Source organism: Nannospalax galili, unplaced genomic scaffold, assembly GCF_000622305.1.
Source record: "Nannospalax galili isolate Female #2095 unplaced genomic scaffold, S.galili_v1.0 scaffold103, whole genome shotgun sequence".
NCBI lineage: Eukaryota > Metazoa > Chordata > Mammalia > Rodentia > Spalacidae > Nannospalax > Nannospalax galili.
The window spans coordinates 1518443-1544065 of record NW_008352136.1 but is presented as its reverse complement, the minus strand read 5'-3'; the positions used below and the strand labels follow the sequence as shown (position 1 = coordinate 1544065).

Sequence of the window (25623 nt, the reverse complement as noted above, 5' to 3'; positions counted from 1 at the left end):
TTGAAATGGACAGGTTGTCACACCCTCCAGCCAAAGATTGCTGACAGAATCTCCAGAGCTGAACAAGTCACATGCAATATTATCTTGCGTCTAGAGGGCAGGCACATCATGGAGGAACACAGGGTGCTTCAAGAAGGGGCTTAAGAAAGGATTTTGACTTATGTCAGGTGATTTGGGGGAGGGGCTCCAGATTTAGATAGTCTTGGGAAGCAGGGCTTATTCTGATTGGGTTTTTTGTTTTTTTTTCCTAGAAAAAAAAAGGGGGGAAGTGATCTAAGGCCGCAGAGTCATGCTGTGTGTAATGATAGCATTTGTCTGTTTGAGACAAGGTCCCCCTGTAACTCCAGCTGGCCTGGAACTTGCTATGTAGCCCTGACTGGCCTTGCTTTCATAGAGATCTACCTGCCTCTGCCTTCTGAGTGCTGGGATTAAAGGCTGCCCCACAAATCCCAGCCTCACAATGATGTTTTGGTGACAAAGGGTCACGTTTATGACAATGGTCTCATAAGAGTCTCCCCTAGTGATGTCATAGCTGTTCTTTTTGTAAGCACACGCTATGATGTTTCTACAATGATAACATAGCCAGGAACACGTTTCTAAGGACATATGCTCATCATTTACTGATGCATGACAACACTGGAGGTTCAGGTAAGCATAATAGCTTTCCCTATGGAACAGAATCTCCACAGAGTTTCTGGTCTTATCTTCCATACACCAGAAATTCTCTTAATATCCTGTTTAGTCCCTGACTTTTGGCAAATAATCTGAATCCTGAGATGTAGGACAGAGCCTGGCATAGTTGGGCACCCAACAGTGTCTACTGACTGAATATGAAAGAATGCCACCAGGTCCCAGGCCCATCTACTAACCCTCTATCAATTCTCTCTGCATTTCCCTGAAGGTTCCTGTATACTCTGAGCAGACTGGTCATGGATTACAGCTGGCCCATTCACACCCATGGTATCTAGGAGACCCAGCTTCTGTCTCTACTACCCAGGGTCATGAACTGCCTTCCTTCTGCCTGTGGCTTGGGCACACAGTCCAGCAGCACTAGCTGCCTTTATATCTCTTTTCTATTTTAAAAAAATACTTTTTTTCTTTTTGGTCTTTTTGAGACAGGGTCTCCCTATAGCCCCAGCTGGCCTGGAACTCAATATGTAGACCAGGCTGGCCTTGAACTCACAGAGCTCTGCCAGCCTCTGTCTCCTGAATGCTGGGATTAAAAGCATGTACCACCACATCAAGCTAAAATACTTTATTTAAAAAAATTTATTATTTTTTGTGTGTATGATATATTGCCTGCATGTATGTAAGTGCACCTGTGTCATGCAGTGTCCATGGAGGTAAGAGGATGTTGGATCCCTTGGCACTGGAGTTACGAATAGTTGTTAGCTACCATGTGGGTGCTGGGAATTGAGCCTGGGTCTTCCGCAAGAGCAGCCAGTGCTCTTAATCACTGAACCATCTCTCCAGCCCCCATTTTATTTTTTTAATTTTATGTGGATGAGTGTATTGCCTGCATGTATGTAAGTTCACCCATATCCTGCAATGCCCTCAGAGGTCAGAAGGCATCAGATCCCCTGAAACTGGAGTAACCAATGGTTGTTAGCCACCACATAGGTGCTGGGAATCGAACCCAGATCCTCTTCAAGAGCAGCCAGTGCTCTTAACCACTGAGCCATCTCTCCAGCCCAGGTATCTCTTTTCTAAGAGAGGCTGAACTGGCTCCTGCTGCTTGAGGTTCCAGAACCCTAGCTGACTGGAGACTATCCTGGTGGAGGTGGGCAGTGTCCAATTGTTCAGAATAATAGTTTCAATACTTGGTTGGCACAAACCACCAGTTCATTTCCCCAGGGGTCACTAGTATAGCACACCAAAAGGGAGGACCAGGAACTCTGGTCACTGCTGTAGAGACAGTGGCATGGGGCTTAGGGAAAAGACGTCCATGCAGGAGACACTCATGGTGCTCCCCAATGGAACGTGTTCCCAATGGAGTGAAGGAGTCATGTCTGCTGTGGACACTTGTCTCGCCTGCATCTCTTCCTCAGTCAGCAAGGAGTCTGCAGACCTGTGGGACCTGGGAAAAGTTAAGGAAGTAGTGGGATCCTGACTTTCCTTCCTCCGGCCGGTCTCTACCCAGTGAGCTTTTAAAATGCAGCGTGGGAGGGGTGTCACAGCATGGGTACTCAGGTACACCTCCAAGTCTACTGCTGCCTGGGGCTGGGAACTGGGGACAAGCTGTTGTTCTGCAGTCTGTCCTTTCCTGGCTTTGTAGGACTTGGGAATCCAGAGCTCTGGAGTCCTCAGCAACTCCTTCAAAATCCTGTGGGGATGATTACAAAATAGGTTTGACAGTGTGTTTCCAGCAGCCCTTTGATGGGGTCAGGGGTGAGCCAATAAGGGACAGAGCAGCCCCTCCATTTTGCTTACTGGGCCCCTTGCCTAGAAGACCCTCCCACCTCTCTTGCCCCCTCAGCCCAGGTGAGGGCTTTGGAGTGTGGCACAGTGGGGTTTGGACTTGGAATGCTGGGGTGACCATCTCCGAACCTGCTTTCCCCAGCTAAGTGGGTGTCATAATAGGGTGGTATTAGGCACTGGGGAGAGTGACCAGGATACATGACACTGTTCTCTCCTTGGAATAGTTTCAGCTCCTTTCCAATTGGTGTGAGGCCTGTGAGGTGGGGACAGTGTCCACAATACTTGTAGCGGTAGCATGGTTCTCTGGACCTGTGTGTTAGATGAGTGAATGCCAGTCAGACTTCCTGGGCCAGCTCCTGGCTGGGACACCTGCCAGCTGCCCAGCACATCTGGTACCATCTGTGCTGATGACAAAGCCATCCAGCAGACTGCATGCAAAGTCCCTGCTGTCCACATGGGGCCTGCTTCTTTTGTTGGACACTGTCCTATGCGAGACAGAAGCAGGTCATAGAATGTAAGGCAACCCCTATGGGGAAAGGATCATGGAGCTGGATGCCTGACAGGTACCCAGAGTCAGTAACTGTCCAATGGGCAAAGCATCATTGTGTTTCTTCCTGGTTTATCTTTGACCCCAGCTCCCTTGCCTTCCCCAGGGACCTCTCTCCCCTCTCAGCTCTGCCTGTCTGTTTGCCCCTATTGACTTTCAAATTCCTGTTTCTCTGAGCCCCTGATACACAGATCCTTCCCCAGGGCAGTGAAGTCACACAGGCCCAGGACTGAGACTCAGCTGTGGTGCCAATTCTCATCTCCTGCAAGTGAAGTCACCTATCCAAACCTTGGGAAAGACAGGCCAATTACACTCCCAGGTGGTCCCTGGGTGGTCTGAGCACGATCATGGGCCAGAGTGGGTAGGAGGGGACCGGCAGCCTTGGCCATCGCTATTTGGGATGTGACATGTGTACCATCCTTGGGCTGAAGGTGCTTCAGTTCCCACCACTTACCATCTTCACACCTGTCTTGCTGTTTCCTCTGCCCACGGTGCCTCTCTTTGCACCTCCACAATTGAAACTCTCTTTCCCGGGAACACATGAACACCTTTCTGATCTGCCTCCTCATACAGATGAGTCTTTTCTTTGAACCCATAAGCAGATTTTCCCCATGAATGCAGATACTTTTTTTTTTTTAAAGACAGGGTCTCACCCTGTAGCCCTAGCTGGCCTTGAACTTATAGCAACCCTCCTGTCTCGGCTTCCCAGTTACTGGGACTACAGGTATGAACCACAATGTACCTGGCTAGTACAGAGAAAGTTTTAAAGGTACGGCTCATTGTACCCTTTGCTCTAAGGAGAGGAGTGAGGCTTAACAAGGTGGCACCCACAGCCAGTGGGTGGCTGGGCCAGCCTTGTCTCTCAAGCTTGACTGATGCCACAAGGCTCATTTTATCCCTAGTTGAGATGTCTGTGGCCCACATGTTATAGGTGTGGAAAGAAGTGTAGAGAGAATGTTGCTCAGGGTCACTCAGATGACCAGAGCATCTTTGAGGCCAAGTTCAGAGTTGTATCCCACCTGCTTGAGTCCTGGTCTTGCCCTTACCAGAAACCACCTGGTGTTCTGACATATCCCCCTGTGAAGGCTAAGGAAAGCACTAAGGAAAGGCAGCTGCTAGTGCCCAGGTGGGGCGAGCAGCCCAGCAAACATGGTGGAAGCTTGGGAGGCAGCCTGACCATTGGCCCAGGGGAACCAGCACACCTGGCACTGTGTGTGGCCCAGTAGAACAGAAGCACTTTGGGATGTCCCACCGACATCAGCCAGCGGATGCCTCCTAGGCAGGAATCTGAAAAACAAAGAAACTCCAGAGAGAAAGTTGATTGGCAAGAGAGGATGAGTTTTAGCAGCCATGAGTAATCATTGCCCACAGATGGCATAGACCAGGATCTTTCAGGACATTTTTCTGCTGTCCACAGCAACTGTCCAGAAGAGGTATCTGCGGGCCAGAGAGGCAAGGGGCTTTGCCCTGGGCTCCCAGCTGGTGGATAGCAGAGCTGGAACATGAGCCGAGGCAGGATGCTCTAGGCCCTCCATCTGTCACACACATGATCACAATGAGGAAATTTCATTCAGATCGTGGGAACCAAAGGCTAGGGAGCTACAGGCCTGTCCTGGGCCTTGGAGCAGCCTCTTGATGTCAGCCTAACACCAGGTTATATGGTGTCTCTGGTGCTGCACAAGCCTAGAAACACTTCAGCCCAGACCTACTGGTTAAGGCACTGTTCCACTCAGATGAAGTCTTAGCTGGCAGTGTAGAGGGAATGCATATATCTAGCCTCAGCCTCTGAGGTAAGTCCATGATGAAACGGCAAGGGCCCTTTCCCGATCGTCTGTGACTATGAGGTATGGCAGGCATGTCTCTGAAGTTTGGCCAAGGAGCCACAGCAGCCTGTGGATGGCCCTGGCTTATTGGTTTATTTGAGATGGGCATCCTGCTATTTAGCCCAGGCTGGCCTTCAACCTTGAAGTCTTCCTGCCTCAGGCTCCCAAATGCTGGGATTACAGGTTGTACTACTATGTCTATTTTAGCTTGACTTCCTCATATGACAGGTGAGGAGAAGCAGGAAGAAGATTGCCAACCAGACAGACGTTTATCCTAAGCCAGGCCCGGGCTTCGTGTCACCATGACTGAATTTTCAGCACTCAAGAAAGCACCAGATTCCACAGAAAGAATTGGGGAGGGGACTGGGCTCATGAGATTTGGTCGGCAGTGTGGTGCACTTTGCACTCCAGCCTCTGACTGCAAAGTCCATGCTTCATTTTCTTAAAAAGTATGTGGAACAAAAAAACCCTTTCCTCAGTTCTTCAGTCAATCCAGCCAATTTAAGGTTTCTAATGTGTGAGGCATGACCCTATCATCTCAGAACTCAGGAAGCTGAAACAGGAGGATCTTGAGTTCAAGGCCAGCCTGGGCTACATAGTGTCTCAAAAAATCAAACAGATGCCAGACTTAGTGGTGCACACCTTTAATCCCTGAATTTGGGAGGCAGAGGTGGGCAGATCTCTGTGAGGCCAGCCTAGTTGCCACAGAGAGTTCCAGCCAGCTGAGGTGATAGAGAGACCCTGTCTCAAAAAGACCAAAAAAAAAAAAAAAATCAAACCCAACAAAACACTTGGGGAAAACTCACCATCTCTGCCTGACTCCCACTTTGGGCAACAGTATACATGCTAAAAAAAAAAAAAAAATCAAACCCAACAAAACACTTGGGGAAAACTCACCATCTCTGCCTGACTCCCACTTTTGGCAACAGTATACATGCTAAATAAACAAAACAAAGGCTGACGGTTTTGCTACTGTCAGCAACAGTGGAGACCAGTGGACTTTCACCTAAACATCCTTAAGCATTTCCATGTCCTGTCAGCATATGAAACCCAAAATCTCTAGTTGTTTTCCAGCTGTAAAGATAAACTTTTTGTGGAGATAGGGTCTCACTTATACAGACGTATATAGCCCTGACTGGCCTGGAACTTACTGTGCAGACCAGGTTGGCCTTGAACTCTCAGAGTTCTGCCTGTCTCTGCCTCCCACGTGGTGGGATCAAGGCATTGCGCTATCATGCCTGGCCAGCAAACTTGTTTTTTGCACTGATAATTTTTAAGAATAAAAACTGCAATGCTAGAGTCAGGCACTCATCCTTAGGTGGGCGTGTACCACATGCAAGGCTGTCTTGCAGGCGTTGCAGTATTCTGTTAGTGGGAGGATGCTCCATATGAGAAAGGTCATATGCATCAATCCCTCTGTAGTGTGAGGTCCTCTGATTAATGCCTCTGGAGACGTCGTCCCTGACTGCACATCAGCCTGTCCAGGCTGGGCTCTCAGGCCAAGAAGGTAGTGAGCACTCACTGGGGTGTCACAGGTGCCCCAGGTGAAAGGAGAAATCACCCAAGACAGAACTTGAAAAGCCAGCAGTGTTGAAGCAGGCTCCTGAGGGGACTGATGACTGTGCCCTTGCTAGGTTGGCCCAAAGAACGAGGATAGCTGCAGGTATGCAAGAAAAAAGGTAAGCATGACCAGACTTTTTTTTTCCCACCAAGTAACTTTTTGTAACTACTGTGGAAAACAAGCTGCCTAAGAGAAGGGGGACAGAGGGATAGGCTCCAGAAATGCTTCTCTGAAATGTTGCTTCTGAAAACAAAGCAGGTGTGACAAATGTCCAACACTCCTAGCTTGGCTGAGAAGCGCCCTGTTTTCCTGCCACTGTGGGTGCCCATGTGATCTCCACCCTGGCATGTGATCCTGAGCTATCTGGCAGAACAAAGCAGAACAGAGCCATCACGTACTCAAGTACAAATTTAATAAAGCCTTTGACATGTCTTAATCCTTAAGTTACCTACAAAAACAGAAATCCCAGAACATTTCAGAGCTGTCAAGAGCCACCAGGGTGTCCATGAACACCAGCTATAAAAGTACAGACTTGGTGTTTTAGATAGTGCAATATTGTAACTGCTGGGAAGAATTTAAGTAAACGACAAATGACCCCTCCTTGTCAAGAGAAAAAATAGATTAAGTTGAAATTGGTGCTTATAACTTACTCTCTCCTCAAATCCCTGCTGGCTGTGATTCATAGGCAAGAAAAATCAAGACTGGTCCATCTTATCTATACAGGCCAAGTCAACTAGGTCCAGTACCTGTAGACAAGCTGGGTATACACGTGGTTGGCAGACATATTCCAAGGAGTCGGGTATTTGTTTAAATTCCTCACCATCTTTCCAGGTGAAGCATGGGACATTCTCCAGAAGCCCAGGGACCTTCCTCAGCTGACACCAGCTCTAGCCACAGCTCCCCCACAAAGCAGAAATAGATGTGCCTGCTTTCCCATAGCATGCAGGATTCTGCTAAAGGTGTTCCTCTGCCTGGAAGAGTGCTGTAAACTCTCAGCCAGTGCCACAGAGTGGAGGAAGGACCAGGGCTCCTGGCCGGCACTCTGGCTTCCACCTAGGTGGTGGGGAAACAGAAGTTTCACAAAGTGGGAGACACATGACTGCTTGTAGACCTCTCACCCCAGGGCCTCTGCCTCAACTTCTTGGATCTGGAGAAAGTTTTTATGATAAGGGAGGAAAGGACGGCCCAGGAGCATAATGGGTTGAAAAAGGGAAGTCAAAAAGAAAATGAGAGGGGAACCAATGGGGGGGTATGGGATAGCCTCAGGTCTAGGGTTATGGGATATCCTCTGGGCCTGTCAGTGCAAAGGGCTCCTGTAATGAGGAAAATCAGGCTTTGCTGTATGAAGAGTAAAGCACTACCCAGAGGGTTGGGTGCCTTAGGCTCCTGTGGGTTTCCCATAACATAATGGGGAAGGCAGACACAAAAGGTGAACAGGCTCCAAGTACCAGCCAGAAATGGGGCTGCTTTCCAAGAGCTGCAAGCTTCTCTCCCAAGCTAGGACACTGAGAATGCACAGGCCAGGGGCTAGCCAGCAAGGGCTCTCTGACAGTTTGGTCTGCTGAGGACGCAGGAGGGAGGGCTGTGGTGTGGAATACATGAGACCCTGAACTTGCTGTGCTCAGCGGCTTCCCTGGTAGCATCTAGGTCTAGTTGCCTGGGAAGAGGCTGTTGTGGACAGGGTGGAGGCAGGGGCTCTGTCGTGCATAGAGGCTTGGCAAGGCTTTAACCTGAGAAAAATTTTCAGAACAGAAGGCGAGGACCTCATTGGCATCAGGCTTTGTGTGCTCAGAACCCTACCCTGGGAAATACTGTAGACTCTTGCAGTCCTGGGGCCTTGTCTATACATGGTTCACTCAGAGTACCGGGTAAGGGAAGAAAGCCTCACAGAAAGACCAAACTACCAGGAAGAAGCCCCTCTGCAATCATTAGGCCCTGGCCTCAGGGCCCCTGCAAAGTAGGAAGAAGACCCATATGGATGGAACCGGAGGTTTATTTTTAACAGTCCCTCCCTGGCCACATCATCTGAGGATGCTGTGCAGTGGGGCCAAGTGCAGTTCAAGTTCAAGGCTACCTGGGGGGGAGGGGTGTCTCATGGCTATTGAGAGGGTCTGGAGGCCAAAGTTACCTGGTACACTGGCCACACTCCCAGGGGCATGCTGCCTCCAGGAGCTGAAGGGCCCTGGAAGCCTTGGTGCTCTGGAGGGCAGGTAGGTGAGACTGGGGTGGAGGCTAGGAGAGTTCGAAGCCTGTGTTCATGCTGATGGCGTAGCGTAGCTTCTCTCGGAGGACACTTTTTTTGCTGTAGTTGGGCAGTTTGAGCAGGTTGAAGCAAGTGGAAGAGGTGGGCAAACGCCCACCGGGCTCCCGCTTGCGGATGGTGAAGAAGCCCCGGAGGACGCTGCCTAGGGTGTCCCCAGTGTCCTGCAAGCATATACCACAGCTCTGGGTTAGAAGGTGCCCGAGCAGTCCCTGGGCACTGGGCAGAATACAGGTGCATTTAGGTTGAGCCCAAATTTAGGACAGCGGCCTGAGAGACTGAGTACAGAGGAACGCCTGCTGGTCCGAACACTCACACAGGAGTCCTGTGCTAGGTCAGCTCTCTGATATGGGCCTCCTGGTTAATAGACAATTGTCAGTTAACATTCTCAGAGCAGAGCACAGTACAACGGCTTTATGGAACCGAACATTTCAAAGTGAAGCCTAACGGTCCCTCCCTGATTGCCAGTGCTGTGCTCCACAGCTGACTAACACTTGGCTCAACTTCCCCCTTTGTTTGGAGGCTGAGGACCATCTCGTGTCTGATAGAAGGGAATGGGAATGCTGACTGCAGTCTGGAGGGACTACAGTGAGATAGGGACACTCTAAGGCCACCAGGCTTTCACAGGGTGGGGACATCTGAGCACACACCATGGTCAGGCTCATAACATATGAATTATGAGTCCTAGGGCACACTCCATTAACAGAGCAGACAACCAGCAACTTGCCTGGGTGTGCCTGGCCAGCAAGAGGAGGAGGAGCTGGTACCCAAACCTGCCTTTGCCCTCTCCTACATTGCCTTTTGGAGCCTGGCCAGACCAGCAACCACTGAAACAGCATTCTAATCTCCCCACAACCTCTGTCCTTCACCAAGGAAGGAACAAGGAAGGACCTCCAAGACAGAATAGAGAGCTTGGGCCCCACAGTAGCCTGGCCCTGCAGTGCCCTGTGGGTGGTTGGTTCTCAAGCCTGGAGAACCATGGGACCTCTTCATTTGGTCTCCAGGAAACTAGCTGCCCACCCTGCTGTGATGCAGACCTGAGTGAAGGGAAAGGAGGAGGGAGGCACATGGTGAGCACAGCAGAAAGCCAAGCAGAAGGAAAGGAATACTGTCTCAGCTTACTACCTGATCATCAGACACTTCCACACAGCGAATGGAGAACGGAGGCTTGAGGTAGGCAAAGCCCAGGAGTGGGGGCCTGGAGCAGCTGGTCACGAACTGCAAAACAAGACAGGGTCAGTGGAGACAGGAGGAGCTCTTGCTACTGTGTTCATGCTGGGCTATCTTCTCTCCCCTGGACTGTTCATTGCCATTTCACTAGAAGCAGAGTGGTGACAGAGAGGTGCAGCTGGTCCCAATATACCTAGGATTCATCGACTATCTCAAGGGTGCTACTCTCTGGAACTCAAAATCCGGTGGCTTGCTGGAGAACTCAGGGTGATATCCCCATGAAACAAGTCTCCTTTTTATGTTGTTTGAGGCAGGAGCTCATGTAGCCAAGTCACCTTTGCTATGGTAGCTAAGGAAGACCTTGAACTTCTGATCCTCCTGCCTTTGCCTCCCAAGTGCTGGGATTCCAGGTGTGCACCACCACGCCCAGTTTAGAGGTAGGTCTCTAATGGGATTGTCATGTGATCAGCAGCAGCAGGAACAGAGTAGTGACCAACACCTGCTCTTACAGAGACCAGCAATGGCAATGCCGGAGAGGGCCTGAGTGAGCTACTGTTGTGACCAGGTACTAGGGGGAAATAGGGGCTGTGCCCATGAGCCTAAGTAGCTTGAACCTGTGACCTCACTCCCTCAGGGCACACTGGTGTCCTGCTGGCATGTACAATATCCAGTGAGCTGGGTTCCTGGAGGCCTCTGCAGGAGACTCAGCAGCAATCAGCAGACTGAGAAAAAACAGGTTTCTGGAGCCAGTGAGGCTATGAGAACCAAGGTATGAGACACCAGATGCCTGTGGGCATCCAGCCACAGTTCCTGCTATACCCCCACACCTCTAGCATTCTCCAAACACAGCACCTGCATTAATGCCTCAGATGCGCTCTGCATTAATGCTCTGCTCAACATGTGACCAACCTGGAAATCCACTGTTCAATTTGCACGAGGGAAGCCCTAACTTAGCTCAGCAGTAACCACATATGCTTCCTTTCTAAGGGATATGACACCAAGCCTAGATCCAAATATTCAGTACTTAGTGAGCCTTAAATGTTATCATTTAAACAATGTTATATATGTACCTGCTCTACTATGCTTAACTTCTAAAAACGCCATTAGCAGCAGCTTGCTGTGCTTCGCCTCCAGGCAGAGCACTGGCCGAGCACACTCTCCAGCCATTCCTTGGATGCTATGTAGCCACTGTGGTTGGTCTTGTTTAAGGATGAGGAGACAGACCCAAAATAGCTACATAGCCAGATCAAGCTGCCTCAGAACTGCTGCCCGCTGCAAGCTGGGGATGGTCAGAGGGAGGGGAGTTCTTGTCCTGGTCAGCAGGAGGAACAGAGGCATGGGAAGCCTCCAGAGGCTACCACTACATTTAAAAGCAACATGGTGACATCCATTCCAGTGCAAGAGTTACACTTCTTCCAGTGAAAATGGGAGCCTGTCTGCAGCCACAGTGGGGACAGGCATGTGACAAAAAGTTACAGGTCTGATCACAGGCAATTTAAAGGCACAGGTTCATCAACTGCAAAGGCAGGTGACTGCTCAACTGCAAGCCACTGGCAGTTTTCTATTACAAGCAGCAGCAGTCTGCTCTGCCTATGTGGTACACTGCTAGGAAACCTGGGGCTCTTAGAACCATCTTTTGCAATCAGTCTGTCCATGTCCCAGAAGACCTGTCAGTAAGTGACTACACATGTGCATCTCCTGGACTGGAGTGACTAAGGTCTCCTCAGCAGGAGAGTACAGAATTCAGAATGACCAGCAGGGAGGACGACTAGCCAGTCACCTCTTGAGTTGGTGATAACACCATAGTACCTCAACAAGAGGTCACCCAAGAAGGCTGGAGAGATGACTCAGCAGTTAAGAGCACCAACTGCTCTTGCAGAGGACCTGGTTTCGATTCCCAACACCTACATGGCTGCTAACAACCATCAGTAACTCTAGTTCCAGGGGATCAACACCCTCTTCTGACCTCCAAGGGCAATGCCTGACATGGATGCATTTATATACATGCAGGCAATATACTCATACATATAAAATAAAAATAATAAACATTTAAAAAAAAAAAGAGGTCACATAAGAAACCCACATGTGGTAGTACACACCTGGAATTCCAGCATTTAGAGGTATAGACAGGGAGGATCAGGAGTTCAAAGTCATCCTTGGTTATTGGCTACATGGAAAGTTTGAGACCAGCCTGGGACACATGAGAACCACCTAAAAAAAAAGAAAAAGGAAAAAAAAGAAAAAAAAAAAAAAAGAAGAAACCCATGCCTTAAGAAAAAGACTGCAAGCCACTAAATTTACTCCTCAAATATGGCAAGGTGTTTATACCTTTCACAGGGAAAGAAGGCAGGTGGCAAAATGATGATCCATTTTTATGAAAATATACTTACATACAACACAGAGACAGGTACGTGTGTTCTATAGGACCCCGTGTTCTATACACTGCTCATGCTCTGCTGAGATCAGTGATCAAAAACCAATGAAGTGACAGGAGGGGGATAGAGTGAACACTCACGACTCTACAGACACTAGGACAGAAAGTAGGTAGTCACTCTATTTGTAAAAACATGGTGCCACGTCTCTAATTCCAGTACTCAGGATGCTGAGGCAGGAGAACCATCCTGATTTTCAGGCTATCCTGGGCTACAAAGTGAGTTACTGGCGAGGCTGAGCTGCAGAGTGAGAACCTGACTCAACCCCTACCTCCCATTCAAAGGAATGCACACTGATGCCAGCCTATGCACTATAATTTTTGGGGACACTGTGAGGGAGTGTGCATGCATGCGTGTGTCTGTGTGTGAGACAGACTTCATATTGAGGAAAATTTTCTCTCTTAGGGAAAAAAATTCTACACTAGAGGGGTATTTAGGATTGTTAAAAAATTGCTTGTTTGTATTTATTTTATTTTAATTTTAAGTATCTGAGTGTTTTGCCTGCATGCCTGCACATGTACCACATGTGTGCCTGGTGCCTATGAAGACCAAAAGAAGGTGTGGATCCCCTAGAACTGGAGTTACAGATGGTTATGAGCCATCATGGGAGTGCTAGGACTCCTCTGCAAGAACAGCAAATGCTCTTAACCACTGAACCATCACTCCAGCCCCTTGTCTGTATTTCAAGGTAATAACCTAGCCTTACAGATAGAGAGGGTGGAATACTGAGCCCAGTGGCACATAGGAGCCTAGCTTGAGGCCCTGCTGTAGTCTGACAGCAGGCTGGGCCCTACCTCTCCAGCCCCTCTCTGGTTACCTCAGGCCCATGGTATAGATTTGCTCAGGGGAGAGGCTATGCTGCCAACTGTGTGGCCCACTTGATAATTCCACTGTTATCCCACATCAGGCAGCCTTCTAGGTTTGCCCACGTATTCAGGAACACACATAGAAGTAATAAATAAAATACCTTCAGAAACATGGCTCTCTCATTGGGCGTGAAGTCAGAGGCCAGAATATCCCAGAGCCAAATGATGACTCTGTGACTTCCGTGAAAGCCACCATAGTACACCGTGTGCTTCCTGCAAACAATCAGATGAAGGCTCAGCAGCTAGTGAGGGCACTTACCCATATAGGCAGGTAGGGGCACTTAGACAAGTGGCACCTCCAAGGTAACTTAAAGCCAGAGGTTCATGCTTTATTGAGCTTGTTTCCCTGGAAGCTAAGTGAGCAGAAGGCTCCAAAGCAGCTCCTGCTCTTACATGGACACCAGCAGCAGAGCCACAGAGAGCACCTGGGTCAAGACTTGCCTCCACTTGGTCTCCGGGCAGACAAGTGGCTGTGCTCTTATTCCAAAGCAGCCCAGCAGGTGATGGGGGAGGATGTTGTTTGGCCAGGGACTCCCAGAACAACTCTGTATCAGGAGTCCAGCAAGGAGCCCAGCTGTCCTAGAAGGCATAAGCATCTCACCCTTCCCTCTTCACTGCCTCTTACTTTAAATCTTCTAGATCAATTTCAGCGTTGTCCCCGGAGATGAGACGCTGCAGCTCAGGGGTAGAGAACATTCGGATCCACTCAGGCTTAATAATGGAACGGAAGCCGCTAATGAGAGCAGCTGTCTGGTTTTTGATTTGAGTGTGCATTCGAAAATGGGCCATCAGGTGGATGTAGCTAATTCTGTTAACAAGAAACAGAAAACAATGGAAACCAAGAGGCGGGGCAGGCTATTGCCAAATGGGCTGAAAGATAAACCTACAGTTTCAGAGTCATTTTCCAAGACTCAAATAGTACAGGAGCATTTATCACAAGGACGCCACGATGACAGTTCTCCTGAGTCACGCACCTGATGTCACTGTGAAAACATCAAGGGTCTGAGGTACGGCCTCATTTACTTGTCCCCCACAGTCCCCGTGGGGGGGATAACTGCCCCATGCTGAGGAACTTAAGAGACATCTGTCCAGTAAGAAGGGGGCACTTCTTAGTCATCTTTGATCTCACCCCGGACATAGTCAGTGAAGTCATAGCTCAGTGCCCAATACACTTCAAAGAAAAACTGTACGACTTGGAAACTTTAGCCTTCAGCTTCAGGCTGAAACTTCCACTAAAACCTATGGGGTTTTTAAAAGGTAGACTTGCAAAATAGTTTCCATAAATACAGCTGGGTTATATCTAGGTTCAACAAGGAAGCCAGATCATCTAAGACCACAGGCTGACACACTCCAACAAGCTTGCCAGCATCCCTGATTTGTTAGTGAACTGTGTACTCAGGATGTACAACTGTTAAAAATTCCATGATATAGTTCAAAAAAAATTTGTGTCGCTCCACAATGCCCAGGCCAAAGCTACTGGCCTTGAAAGGATTCCTATTTTTAAAGATATTTAGCAACAAACATATACATTAATACATTCAGATACAACTTTTCCAATTACTACTCCTTCTTTCATGTACTCTATGGAGCAGGTTCCTAAAACTGGGGGTGGGGGTGGGGGGAGGCTTCCATGTCCAGAAGTGTGAGACCAGGCAGCAACCCCGAAGGAGGGGAAGCTGGCACTGCCAGGCACCGAGTCAGCTGTGTGACTGGATACTCTGTCCGACACTGAGGCTTTACCCATAGACCGCAGGGGTTGGTGAAATGAGTTTCCATGTTAGGTTTCACGGCAGGGCAAGAATCTCATTCTGGTACAGTCAGCATGAACTCACCTCCCCTGGCTGTTATCTGCACATATCACATACACAGTGCTTACCATCACCCCTGTGCCACAGCTCCAGGCAAAGGTGGCCACCCTGGGGTGTGGGGAGGGGTAGGCAAGATCTCCAGGGGCATGTCCTATATCTGATGCCCTCTGAGGAATGGTCACAGGTCACACACAGGACCAGGACTCACTCCTGCGCTGACACCAAGCCAGGCCACCTCACCTCCCTAGGCAGTTTTTCATTTTCTTTTCAAACTAAGGCCCTGGGGCTAAAAGGCGTGTGTTTCAGTCTTGTTGACAACAGTCTGTTCTGGCTATTCTAAAATTAAAACACAAAACTGTCCCAAGCACACGGGCTATCAAACCACCCGATTTCAAGAGGAATAAAATGTGCAGAACACCACAGTGGAATGTGCACGGCAGCCAGATGACCACAGGGACGGAGCCTCACTTGTCCTTGTGGAGATGGATGTTCAGATGAACAGTTCAAATGCTCAAGTGGCCAGAAATCTGGTAATATGACGAGAGGGACAACATCCACTCCTCATGCCAAAGGTAAGATAGGGATATGCAGAGACCATGCATTGAGGGGTTTTGCTTCTGGGACCAAAAGGGTTGACATTTACAATGGACCTCTAAAAGCATATCATCTGTGAAAGCAGCGCCTACACATCTACACCTCCTCTAACTCCCCATGTCTAAGGACATGTCTGTTGCACTGAACTCACCATTGAGTCTTCCCAACAGCCCTATTTTCCACAATGACCACATGCAGTCATTTAAAAATGTCTCTGACTGCCTGTCTTCCAGGTTCAGGACAGCATGCCTGAGCTGCTTGGGGTCCATTTGTCTCATCACTACATTCCTAAGAACATGTGGTCTAGGTGTCTCTGACCTTCCAGATGCTGCTGCAGAAAAGTAAATTGTCCATTCTTATTTTGCAAATGGAATTTAATACAATTCCAGCCTATCAACTGCAACCAGAAAATTCCATTATGATATTTATGGCCTCTTTCCACCTCAGTCTATCTTAATAAATCCTCAGCATAAGCCCAGAGAGCCAGAATGAAGTCTTTTCAAGTGATGACCTTAAAATCTAATTGCTGTACTCACTTATTTTCATTTGTAACAGGAATGGTCTTCCCTCCAGGAACTAGTTCGTGGCAGACAAGCTGGAGGAGAAGACGGGAGTAATTACTAGAGAGAATTCTAGCAGGGAAATAATGCTTCTCCAAGATTAAAGGGCCTGGCATTAACACCCAGGATAATGACGGAATTAAGACACTACATGTTTGGTACGATCATCTTTCACAAACCTCAGGGCTGCAAATTCAACAAGCAGGCCCTGTGTGATCAATACGAAAGACCTCTCATCTGATCCTTGTTCAAATATTTGCACTAAGGATGCTGGATGTCACAGAGGGAAACATGTTGGCACTCAGGACCACGACAGGATGTTAAATAACATCCACAAGGGAATACAGTGCAGTTAAAAATTTGATTCAAGCATGCACTTATTAAAAAAAAAAGATTTTTATGACCACATGTATACTATCATTTCCACAACACACACATACATACATACACACACATGCACGCACATGCACTCACATGTGGAAGCACACAGGGGAACTTATTACAAATAGCACACTCCAGACACACGCATTACAAATGGTTTTCATCTTCATAATTGTATTCTAGCTCAGTTTTGTGTGCGAGGTTTCACGCAGCCTAGGGTTCTACAGAACACGCTGGCAGTGCCGGTTTGGGAGAATGGTACTGAGCGCATTATTCTTTCTTGTGGTGAGATGAACTGGGGCAAGTTGAGGTCCACACTCCAAATCGAGGTTTCTTTCCCATAGGTTTTTCAGAACCCTTGCGTGACAACCTGCTTGGTGGCTTTTCAGGAGAAGGCTGGAACATGCATGTGTGTGGGGCAGGGTGGGGTGGGGAGAAGACGGTTCCATCAAGGACTCAGATCTGACAAATGGCACATTTATGAGGCAAGGGAACCAGCTCAGAGAAACCAAATAACCTCTCTGAGGTGACATAGGCTGAGTCTGAGAAGTCAGCTCCACACCACACTGGTGGTATGGTTTCTTCAGAGCAGACCTTGGGTGACACAGAGAACCTCCTGAAGGTGTCTCCACTGGGACACAAGTGGAGGGGGCAGAGGACATGTGAGAGACATGCCAGAAGGAGTAACTGTGACAGGAACCACTTCTGCCAGCAAGATTTCAAGGGTCTTATCTTTCTCCTCCATGTCTGATGATGATGTGAACAGGGACAGGACTCCCCTGGAGGGACCTCACCTCAGGTGCTGTCCCTCCACATCAAGCCATAAGCCTTCATTTAATGGGAACTCTTCACCACAGAATTCCAAATGGGAATTCACAGCTTCTGCCAAGCGTTCCTAAGATACAACAGAAGCAAGACAGAGCTCTGTGGGGAGTTACCTGAGGGGGAGCATGTAGAGGCCAGATCAGCAGGGAAGGGACAAAGCTCTCCCTCCTGGCCACGTGGGATGAAGAACAGGAGGGGCCTGAGGACAGACTCACAGATCCTCAGTGTATGGGTTTCTGAGGGAAAACTCATGAGTCAGCAGGCCTCAAGATATCCACAAACAGAACGGTCCACGTACCTGACCCATGACATCCTCATCGTAAGACAGCGTCAGGCCCAGGTCGGCTATGTCACCATCATAGCGCTAAAGGGTGAGAGAAAGAAAACACTGCGGCTGGGGAGCAAGAGTCCTTGAAGAGTTTAGCCTCCCTCCTGAGGGGCCACTGTGGCTGTCAACCTTGATGCTCAGGGATTGAGGCAGAGGGAAGAGGCCATGAGTTTCAGCTCTGAGAGAGAGTGTCCAGAGGTGTAGGGTTGGGACTGGGACTGTTCCAGGTCACAGGGAAAGCTCAAACCCCAAAGGGTGTGGCTTGGTTCTGGATTCATACTAGTACTCACCTAGTCACCCACCCTCAGCACTAACCTTGATAGAAGTGAGGTTTTTATAAAACTCTGAGTCCAGTGAAGGAAGTTCATCCACAGAGCTATAGAAGACGCTGTGGTGATGGCCAAGCATCTGGCTCAGAAAGAAGGAGGCGAAGGGCACATCTACCACAATTCCCTGTGAAGGAAGACAGGAAGCTTGAGGTTCAGCTAATTAGCTCAGGCACCTAGGTCTTCAGTCTGGAGGGCTGTATGTCCCCTTCATCTAAGAAACTATCTAGGAACCTCCTAGAACAATGATCCTAGACACAGGCCTTAGAGTCATACAGCCTAGGGATAAGAGCTTAGCTCAGCTGCCAGTCCAGTGCATTGCCTTTCTAACTATGAATGGAGACAGCATCAGCCATTTTTGCAGCCACAGGGACATGTGCTATGTCAGGGGCAAGGCAGAGGAGCAGGCACAGTAGACACGTGTGTGTGGCTTGGGAGATGTGGAAAACATGCAGAAGGCCAGGAGGCCACACTTCTTAGCTTGTTTGGACTCTTCTGCAGGGCATATGCCCAGGTACATATAGTTGTTTTATTTTCTGTAATAAGGAACCAACTGAGGGATGCTTCTGCTTAAAAGATGAGGAATTAGCAGGCCATGGTGGTGCACACCTTTAATCCCAGCACTTGGGAGGCAGAGGCAGGTGGATCTCTATGAGAGAGGCTAGCCTGGTCTGCATAGCAAGTTCCAGGCTACCTGGGGCTACAGGGAGACGCTGTCTCAAAAACAACACCCCCCCCCAAATGAGGAATTAGAGGACGGAGAAGCCTGTACTATCAGCAGCACAGGGCAGGAAGAGCTAGGCAGTGTGTGAAGAGTCTTTGACAGACACCTCATTTCACCAAGCCTGAGGACTGAGGGCACAGGCAGGAACTTTTACATAGAGAGTACAACAGGTTATTCATGTCCAAGTAGCTCGCCCTGGGGAAAGCCTCCTTCTTTTCCACCACCTCCCTCTGGAAGGCATCTGGCTTCTCCAGAGCTCATGGGGTGAATTCTGCTCTGGAGACCCATTTCTTTGGAGCTGTGCCAGCAGCTCCATAGAGCCTGGGGTCCGGCAGCTTTGGGGCTCATGGTGAAGGCCAGAGAGAGCCACTGATGAGCTCCTGCTGCAAGTCTACTTGTCTCCTGATGGTCACAGACAGGGGTGAGAACAGATCTGAGCTCTAAGGGCTTCCCCTGAAGTCTGCAGGGCAGAAGCCCCCACCACAACTCCATGAGTAGCAGAAGCCAATGACAGTAGGCCAGTGGTGCTGAAACTCAAGTGACCTGATGCCAGGCACAGAAGGAGGCTTTAAATGTCTGACCTCATCTACCATGGACGACAACCCTGTCACGAAGCTATTATCTCCACTTTACTGATGAGGTAACTTAGGTGCCTGTCACACTGCTGGCTAGGCAGGAGCTGGCTACGCCCAACTCCTGTTCTATTTTGTGGGCCAACTCCCAGGAACCTCAGGCTCCCTCTGAAAGTAGTCACTCCAATAATAGAAGATTTCAGCACTGGGCTAGGGTGTTGCTTAGTGGCAGAAAGTGCTTAGCATGTGAGGCCCTAGGTTCTATCCCCAGAACCAAACCAATCAAAAACCAAAACTAACAAAATTCATTTCCAAAGCCCACAAAATGGTGCTTTCCTATGCCGAGGACCAACAACCACATGCAGATCTGGCTTTGGCACATCACTCTGCCATCTCAGGAAGAGCAACCTGAGGACTGGCCTGGGTTTGAACTCTGCCTCTACCATCTGACTCTGAAGGAGACTAGACAAGTGAGTTCTCAGAGCTGCAGTTCTCTCACTCTCCAACAAAAGATAGCAACAGCCATGCCACAGGGTCAGAGAGGATGACCTGATACACACAAAACAGAGTACGTGTGTTGTCATGTCCTGATTCCTGCCCAACTTTCTTCACTTTATCCTAACCACAGCCAGTTACACGATAAGCCTGATCACATCATGCTACATGAAGTCTGTGGTGTCTCTCACATGCCATTTGGTTTTTCTCATTTGAGACAGAGTTTTGCTATGGTAGTCCAGGCTGGCCTCAAATTCATGATCCTCCTGCCTCAGCCTCCTAGGTGCTGAATTACAGGAGTGCACCACCATGCTCAACGCTCACCTGTCATTTTACATGCCTTTTCCATTGCTCCTTCATGGGCTTACCTCGTACACAGCCTTTCCCAGCATCTTCCCCACGAACTCGAAGAGCTGCAAGTAATTCTCATGAATGTAGGACGTGGGCGAGGGGTAGAGCCTCTCATCCCCACTGGTTGTCTACCAGGCAAAGGGGGAGGGAAAGGCAGAGTCATGTGGCTTGTCTTGACTATTGGCCCCTGCATCTGGCTGCTGCCAGCTCCACTCATACCCCCTTAACCACCTTGAACAGATTGAGTGCTGGGTCAAACACCCTTTTGATGATCTCTTCCAAGAACTCCTTGAAGACACCGTCCTGGTCGATCCCGGCCTCATCCACCCCAAGGTCATTGACGAACTTCACCCGGATCACGCCCTTCATGGCATGCTGGGAGAGCTGCCGGAGCTGTTCATAACCATCCTGGCAAGGGAGGATTACAACCCATGAGGAGCCCATGGGCTCAGCATAATCCATAAACCATGCAAGTGAGGACACAGGTCCACAAGAGAAGGGGTGCTCACGTGTATCTGTCTCAACATTAAAAGGATTCACTTTGAGGATGGACAGTCCCACTCCTTGGCAAGGGGAGACTGCCTTCAGGAGGACACAGAGCAGCCAGATAGGGAAATTAGATAGAACAAGTCATGGCAAGCTTGGGCCATCCAAGGTGGAGGAACCTGGGATAAGATGGATGTCTCTCCAGCTCTTTAAAGCTGAGAGTATCACTTAGCTCATGGGAAGAGTCAGGTTTACAGAACACTGTACGACGAAAACTGTAAGTGTCTCCTACCCTATGGGTCCTGGTACTGAGGAGCCAAGGTTAGATCCTGAGAGCAGCTGTAGGGGAGAGGCATGAACCCCGGGGAAGGGAAATCTGAACCCTGCTGGCTGTGGTCAGCTCCTTCAAAACAGCCATCTGTGGGGTATGGCTCTGGTAGAGTGCAGGGCAGAGTGGGTGCTTAGCATGTGCCAGACCCTGGCTAGGATCCCCAGCACTGGAAACAAAGCAGTAAATACAGCCATGTGCATCCTCTTATCTAGAATGCCACATGCGCATTGAGGCCAGAACTTCAAGTTCTACTAAACTGTCAGGTTAGTGTGCCTCTGGGTCCTCATCTGCAGAGGTCCTCCTGGCCTCACTGTCATCCAGTGTATTCTATCTGGAGTGGTTTTCACTCTGGAGCAATGATTAGGAAAATCAGTGAACAGGAGAGGGTCCAAGAGAGTTCCTGTGGTCTGACACAAGAGCCCACCTGACAAGGGTAAAATGGTGTCGGTAGATATTGTCACATAATGGATTATAAAGCAGCTGTGATACACCTGTCTCTTTCATTGACAACTGCAACACTGTCATAGCTGACACAGACCATCTCCACAGCACCCACTTCTCCTTCCACATGCTCTTACCGCCTTGACGCAAAGCCAGTGAGCAATCTGGCAGCACAGTGAAGCCAGTTTTGGGGAGTCCTTGCTGCTTTTCTGTCCTGCTTACTTAGTGATCCAAAAGACCCTCCTAAGATGTCTCTGAATCTTGTCAGAAACAGATTCTCAAGTTGCTGAGTCAGGAAGGGTGACCTCTAGAGTCCATGAGGCCATCAGCAGGTTTTGGGCACACATAACCTGAAGAATACGTTTTGTGCATACAAAGTTTGAGATCCAGCATTCAGGAGGCTGGGGCAGGAGAACTGCTGTGAGTCTTAGGCCAGCCTTGGTTACAGGGCAAGACTCTGCCTCAAAAAAACCACAAACCAACCAACCTCCTGAAGCCTTGGGAATATTTAGATGAAATAGGGGAGGAGCAGTGTGATGTCATGCAGCTGCAGCAACACATACACCACCGAGCCTAAACCGATAATATCATTTTTTTTTTTTTAGCATGGCCCCAAGGATAGGCAGAAGGCTCCATTATGTGCCTGAGGATTTCTCTGTTCTGTTTGAAGGACAGCTCTTAACCTCCATCCATGGCAGAAGGTGTGTGTGAGTGGGTTGTGGGGATTAAGCAGGATGGCATGTGTGACATACTTAGCCAGTATGTGCTACAGCTCGAGGAACATTGCTGGATTTAGGCCTTAGTCCTGCTTGATCAGAGACTTAGCCTCTTCTTTTAGAGGTTCTAAGAGGAATTTGCCACCTGCCTCCTCTGATACATCCCTACACTATGGGTACCTGTGTGGTTACACAGGGAGTATAAACATGCTTCACAGGGAGGAGAGCCAGCTTTCTCTTGGGTATCCCATTGTGCTGACACAAGAGGACCCTGAACTGGGAAAGGCAGGCCTGGCTTTGTCACTGATACCTGCATGAGCCAGACTGGAAATTGAGATTTACATAGCCTCAGTTCTGCCTTTAACAGAAGAAGGGGCAAGAGCTGGCTCAGAGCATGTTTAAGTGCCAGCCTAAGTTCACCCCATGGGGACAGGGTGGGTATGCCCTTCCTGCAGGAGGAGACAAATACTTGAACACCTACTAGAAGTGCTGGCCTTACATACAGGCCAAGGAGTGGAAGTCGAGGACAGTGAGAGTCAGACACTAGCTTCTTGATGCCCCCTTATGTTCACAGAAAGCACAGGCCACGAGCATTCAGATTCTAATAATGAAACCACCAGCTTATGAGACTTAGGGTCATGGAATAAATGACACCCTTGAATCACTGATTCAAGTTCATGACAAAGACAGCAGAAAGGAAAATGGGCTTTGCCTAAAGTCTAATACAGACTTTCCTCGACACCCCTGAGGGATGTTTTAGGTCCCACAGAACTGTGCTGCTGGATGGAATTCCCATCTGTAATGGCTCTTAAAGAAGGTCAAGGAACTCTCAGCACATACCAGTTCTTCCAGGAGGTGGGTGCCGGCCATATCTGAATGGGTGTGACTGGGCAGGACCAAGATTTTCAGAGACTGGGAGGTGTATCTGGTTCTGATGAGGAAAGGGCTAGAAAAAAGTTTTCAACACAAATGTGCTTTTGAGTCAAAGCAGAGGTTTTACATCAGTTCCCACAGCTTGAATGGCAAACATGGCTTTCTGGGACTTCAAAAAAATTTTTTTGCTTTATTTTTATTTTATGTATATGCATGTATTGCCTGCATGTGTGTAAGTACACCTATATTGTATAATGCCTGTGGAGACGGAAGAGTGTGTTGGATCTCCTGGAACTGGTGTTATGGACAGTTGTTAGCTGCTATGTGGGTGCTGGGATTCAAACCCGGGTCCTCTACAAGAAGAGCTAGTACTCTTAACTGCTGAGCCATCTCTTTAGCCTGGGACATGAAAAATTTTAATTAGTTCACAAGATACCAGATAAGAGAATTTTACAAAAAGTTCTGAATTTGGGGGTTTTTATCTTAGAAATTCGTGTAGTGCAATGCCCACAAAAGACAGAAGCTGCTGTCTAGAACTGGAGTTATGGACAGTTGTTAGCTGCTATGTGGGTGCTGGGATTCAAACCCGGGTCCTCTACAAGAAGAGCTAGTACTCTTAACTGCTGAGCCATCTCTTTAGCCTGGGACATGAAAAATTTTAATTAGTTCACAAGATACCAGATAAGAGAATTTTACAAAAAGTTCTGAATTTGGGGGTTTTTATCTTAGAAATTCACAGCCTTTTGGAGCCCACATGTCCATATGGCAAGTCAGAAGACCTGAATACAGCAGCATCTTTGGGGTGATGCACATGCTATCCTATTGCCTGGTTCCCAACACCGAAGCTGGGCATCAGAGAACATCTATCTACCCACTCACTTGTGGGTTTGTTTTCCTTAAGTGGGAGTATACAGATTGAGGATTTGGTTTGAGAGAAGCAGGCCAGAGAGTGGAAGTGGAGAGTATCTCTACTTGATTAGCATGCAAACCAGTGCTCCTGTGAGCAGACACACCTGCCCGCTGTGCTCATGAAATGAGGCCCCTGTGGACACTTAGTTCCTTACCACTACTTTTTTGTTCAGTGCTGGGGATGGTACCCATGGTGTCAGCTGTGCTAGGCAAGTGCTTTACCGCTGAGTCACACCCTCAGCCCTTATCCTCACTTTTAAGAAGGTCAAAACATTTACTGCTGAACACACACTGCCTTTTTGAGCAGTTCCTGGTGTCTGTCATCAGAAGTAAGGGTAGCTAAAGTAAGTTCTCCACAAGCAGTGCTGCAAACGTGCTTCAGGAGGCAGGCTGCTGTGTGAACCACATGCTGGCTGTCGTGACCGCCTGGCTGTCTTACGCTGGTAGAGCAGGCAAAGGAGGAAATGTGGCTAGAGTGCGAAAAAAGGTCTAAAAGGCAATGGGACAAATAAATCAAGCCAAGCTTGGTCACCAACACCATGGTAAGCAGCACACAGTGTGCACTACATAGTCTTTAGGGGTGTGTGCTATACCACAGTCCCATGGCAATGCCCTAGTGATATAGTCAGTGGGAGATGTGAAATCCTACTCGAGCACACGTCTTAGTGATAGGCCTCCACAGGTCTTACCACTCCACAACACATCAGCACATTGTGACATTCTCTTGACACACAGGGAAAGTGAGTGAAGACAAGGTACTGATTTTGAGCTTGGATGAGGTGGCCACACAGTGGCACCCTTATGGGTGTGGCTTAAGCGGGCACTTATTTGAACCTCCTAAGTTTACATCTACAGAGACCTTTGAACTCTGTGGTATCTGTGTCTCAGGAAGGGCAACACCTTGTGCTGGTAGCTTCATTGTCAACTTGACACAGTGGGGGAAGAGGAAACCTCAGTTGAGAATTTCTTCAATTTCTTATTTGTTAATTGATGGGGGGAGGGCAGATCATTGTGGGTGGTGCCATCTCTGGGCTGTATAAGAAAAGTAGCTGAGCAAGTCAATGGAAGGTGAGCAGCATTCCTCCGAGGTCTCAGCTTCAGCTCCTGCCTCAAGTTCCTGCTTGATGTCCCTCAATGATGAACTGTGCCTTGAAGTGTAAGATGAAATAAACCCTTTCCTCTCAAGCTGCTCTGGTCATGGTGTCTGTCACAGCCACAGAAAAGCAAACTAGGCTTCACCTCCACTCTAGATGCAGCACATTCTTAGGTGTGAGTCTGGGGAAGTGTTGGCCAGGACAATGGAGTAAGCACAGACTTGGGAAAGGCAGAATGCCTGTTGCACTGAGTTTTTGTCTTTGCTTCACAGAGGCCCAAGGAGGGGTCTAGCTTTAGCCCAGGGGCCTTCACAGGGCAAAGGAAGACCGTGCAGGACTCCAGCACTGAGGACACAGCAGCTATGCGGAACAGCTGACAGGCTAAATGACCCCTTTCCTGCTCCAAGAGTCTCACGTCAGAGTCTTCACACCAAGGAGTGAGGAGACTTTGGAGGCCATACGTCAGCCACTAGCTCCCACCTAGCAGAGCACTCTTCTCTGTGATGGGGTTCTATAGGCCTCAACACTTACCTCCAACATCCGGGACCTTCGGATAGTGATGTGAGTAACATGAGGAGAGGCGGAGCTGGTTTCCACAAGCCCCAGCTTCTCTTTCTCCTTAGTAACCATATTTCGGAACAGGAGAACTCTCTGGAATGAGCAAAGGTGGGACCAGAAACAGTGTCAACTAATGCCTTAAACGAAACAAAAAAACCACTACAAAATGATGAA

General features: G+C 48.8%; 2 protein-coding genes across 4 annotated transcripts in view; both read right to left on the bottom strand.

Moving 5' to 3' along the window:
- Window positions 1-1631: 1631 nt before the first annotated feature.
- On the bottom strand, window positions 1632-4501 carry LOC115066950. The gene is made up of 3 exons (XM_029554032.1): window positions 4168-4501; window positions 2548-2727; window positions 1632-2323 (listed from the first exon to the last, which is right to left on the bottom strand). The coding sequence occupies exons 1-3, from the start codon at window positions 4467-4469 to the stop codon at window positions 1900-1902; spliced, it is 906 nt and encodes a 301-aa protein (XP_029409892.1). The 5' UTR covers window positions 4470-4501; the 3' UTR covers window positions 1632-1899.
- Window positions 4502-6744: 2243 nt separating this feature from the next.
- Window positions 6745-25623, bottom strand: part of Ube3b (ubiquitin protein ligase E3B) — a 48458-nt gene continuing 29579 nt past the window's right edge. For all 3 annotated transcript variants that reach the window (XM_008848970.3, XM_008848972.2, XM_029554019.1), the window contains exons 19-28: window positions 25423-25542; window positions 20273-20449; window positions 20059-20169; window positions 17889-18026; window positions 17544-17609; window positions 16016-16074; window positions 13703-13885; window positions 13179-13290; window positions 9735-9827; window positions 6745-8773 (exon numbers count right to left, since the gene is read on the bottom strand). In XM_008848970.3, the coding sequence (XP_008847192.1) occupies window positions 8582-8773; window positions 9735-9827; window positions 13179-13290; window positions 13703-13885; window positions 16016-16074; window positions 17544-17609; window positions 17889-18026; window positions 20059-20169; window positions 20273-20449; window positions 25423-25542 (1251 nt within the window). In that variant the 3' untranslated portion in view covers window positions 6745-8581. The remainder of the gene's footprint in view (window positions 8774-9734; window positions 9828-13178; window positions 13291-13702; window positions 13886-16015; window positions 16075-17543; window positions 17610-17888; window positions 18027-20058; window positions 20170-20272; window positions 20450-25422; window positions 25543-25623) is intronic.

Excerpts from the sequence above, each read along its gene's own strand:
- LOC115066950 (XM_029554032.1), bottom strand. The coding sequence starts at position 4,469 with ATGTTCCAGCTCTGCTATCCACCAGCTGGGAGCCCAGGGCAAAGCCCC. Across the intron at positions 2,728-4,167 it reads TGGGCCACACACAGTGCCAG|GTCCAGAGAACCATGCTACC; the intron begins GTGTGCTGGTTC and ends TCTAACACACAG. Across the intron at positions 2,324-2,547 it reads CACTTAGCTGGGGAAAGCAG|GATTTTGAAGGAGTTGCTGA; the intron begins GTTCGGAGATGG and ends TCATCCCCACAG.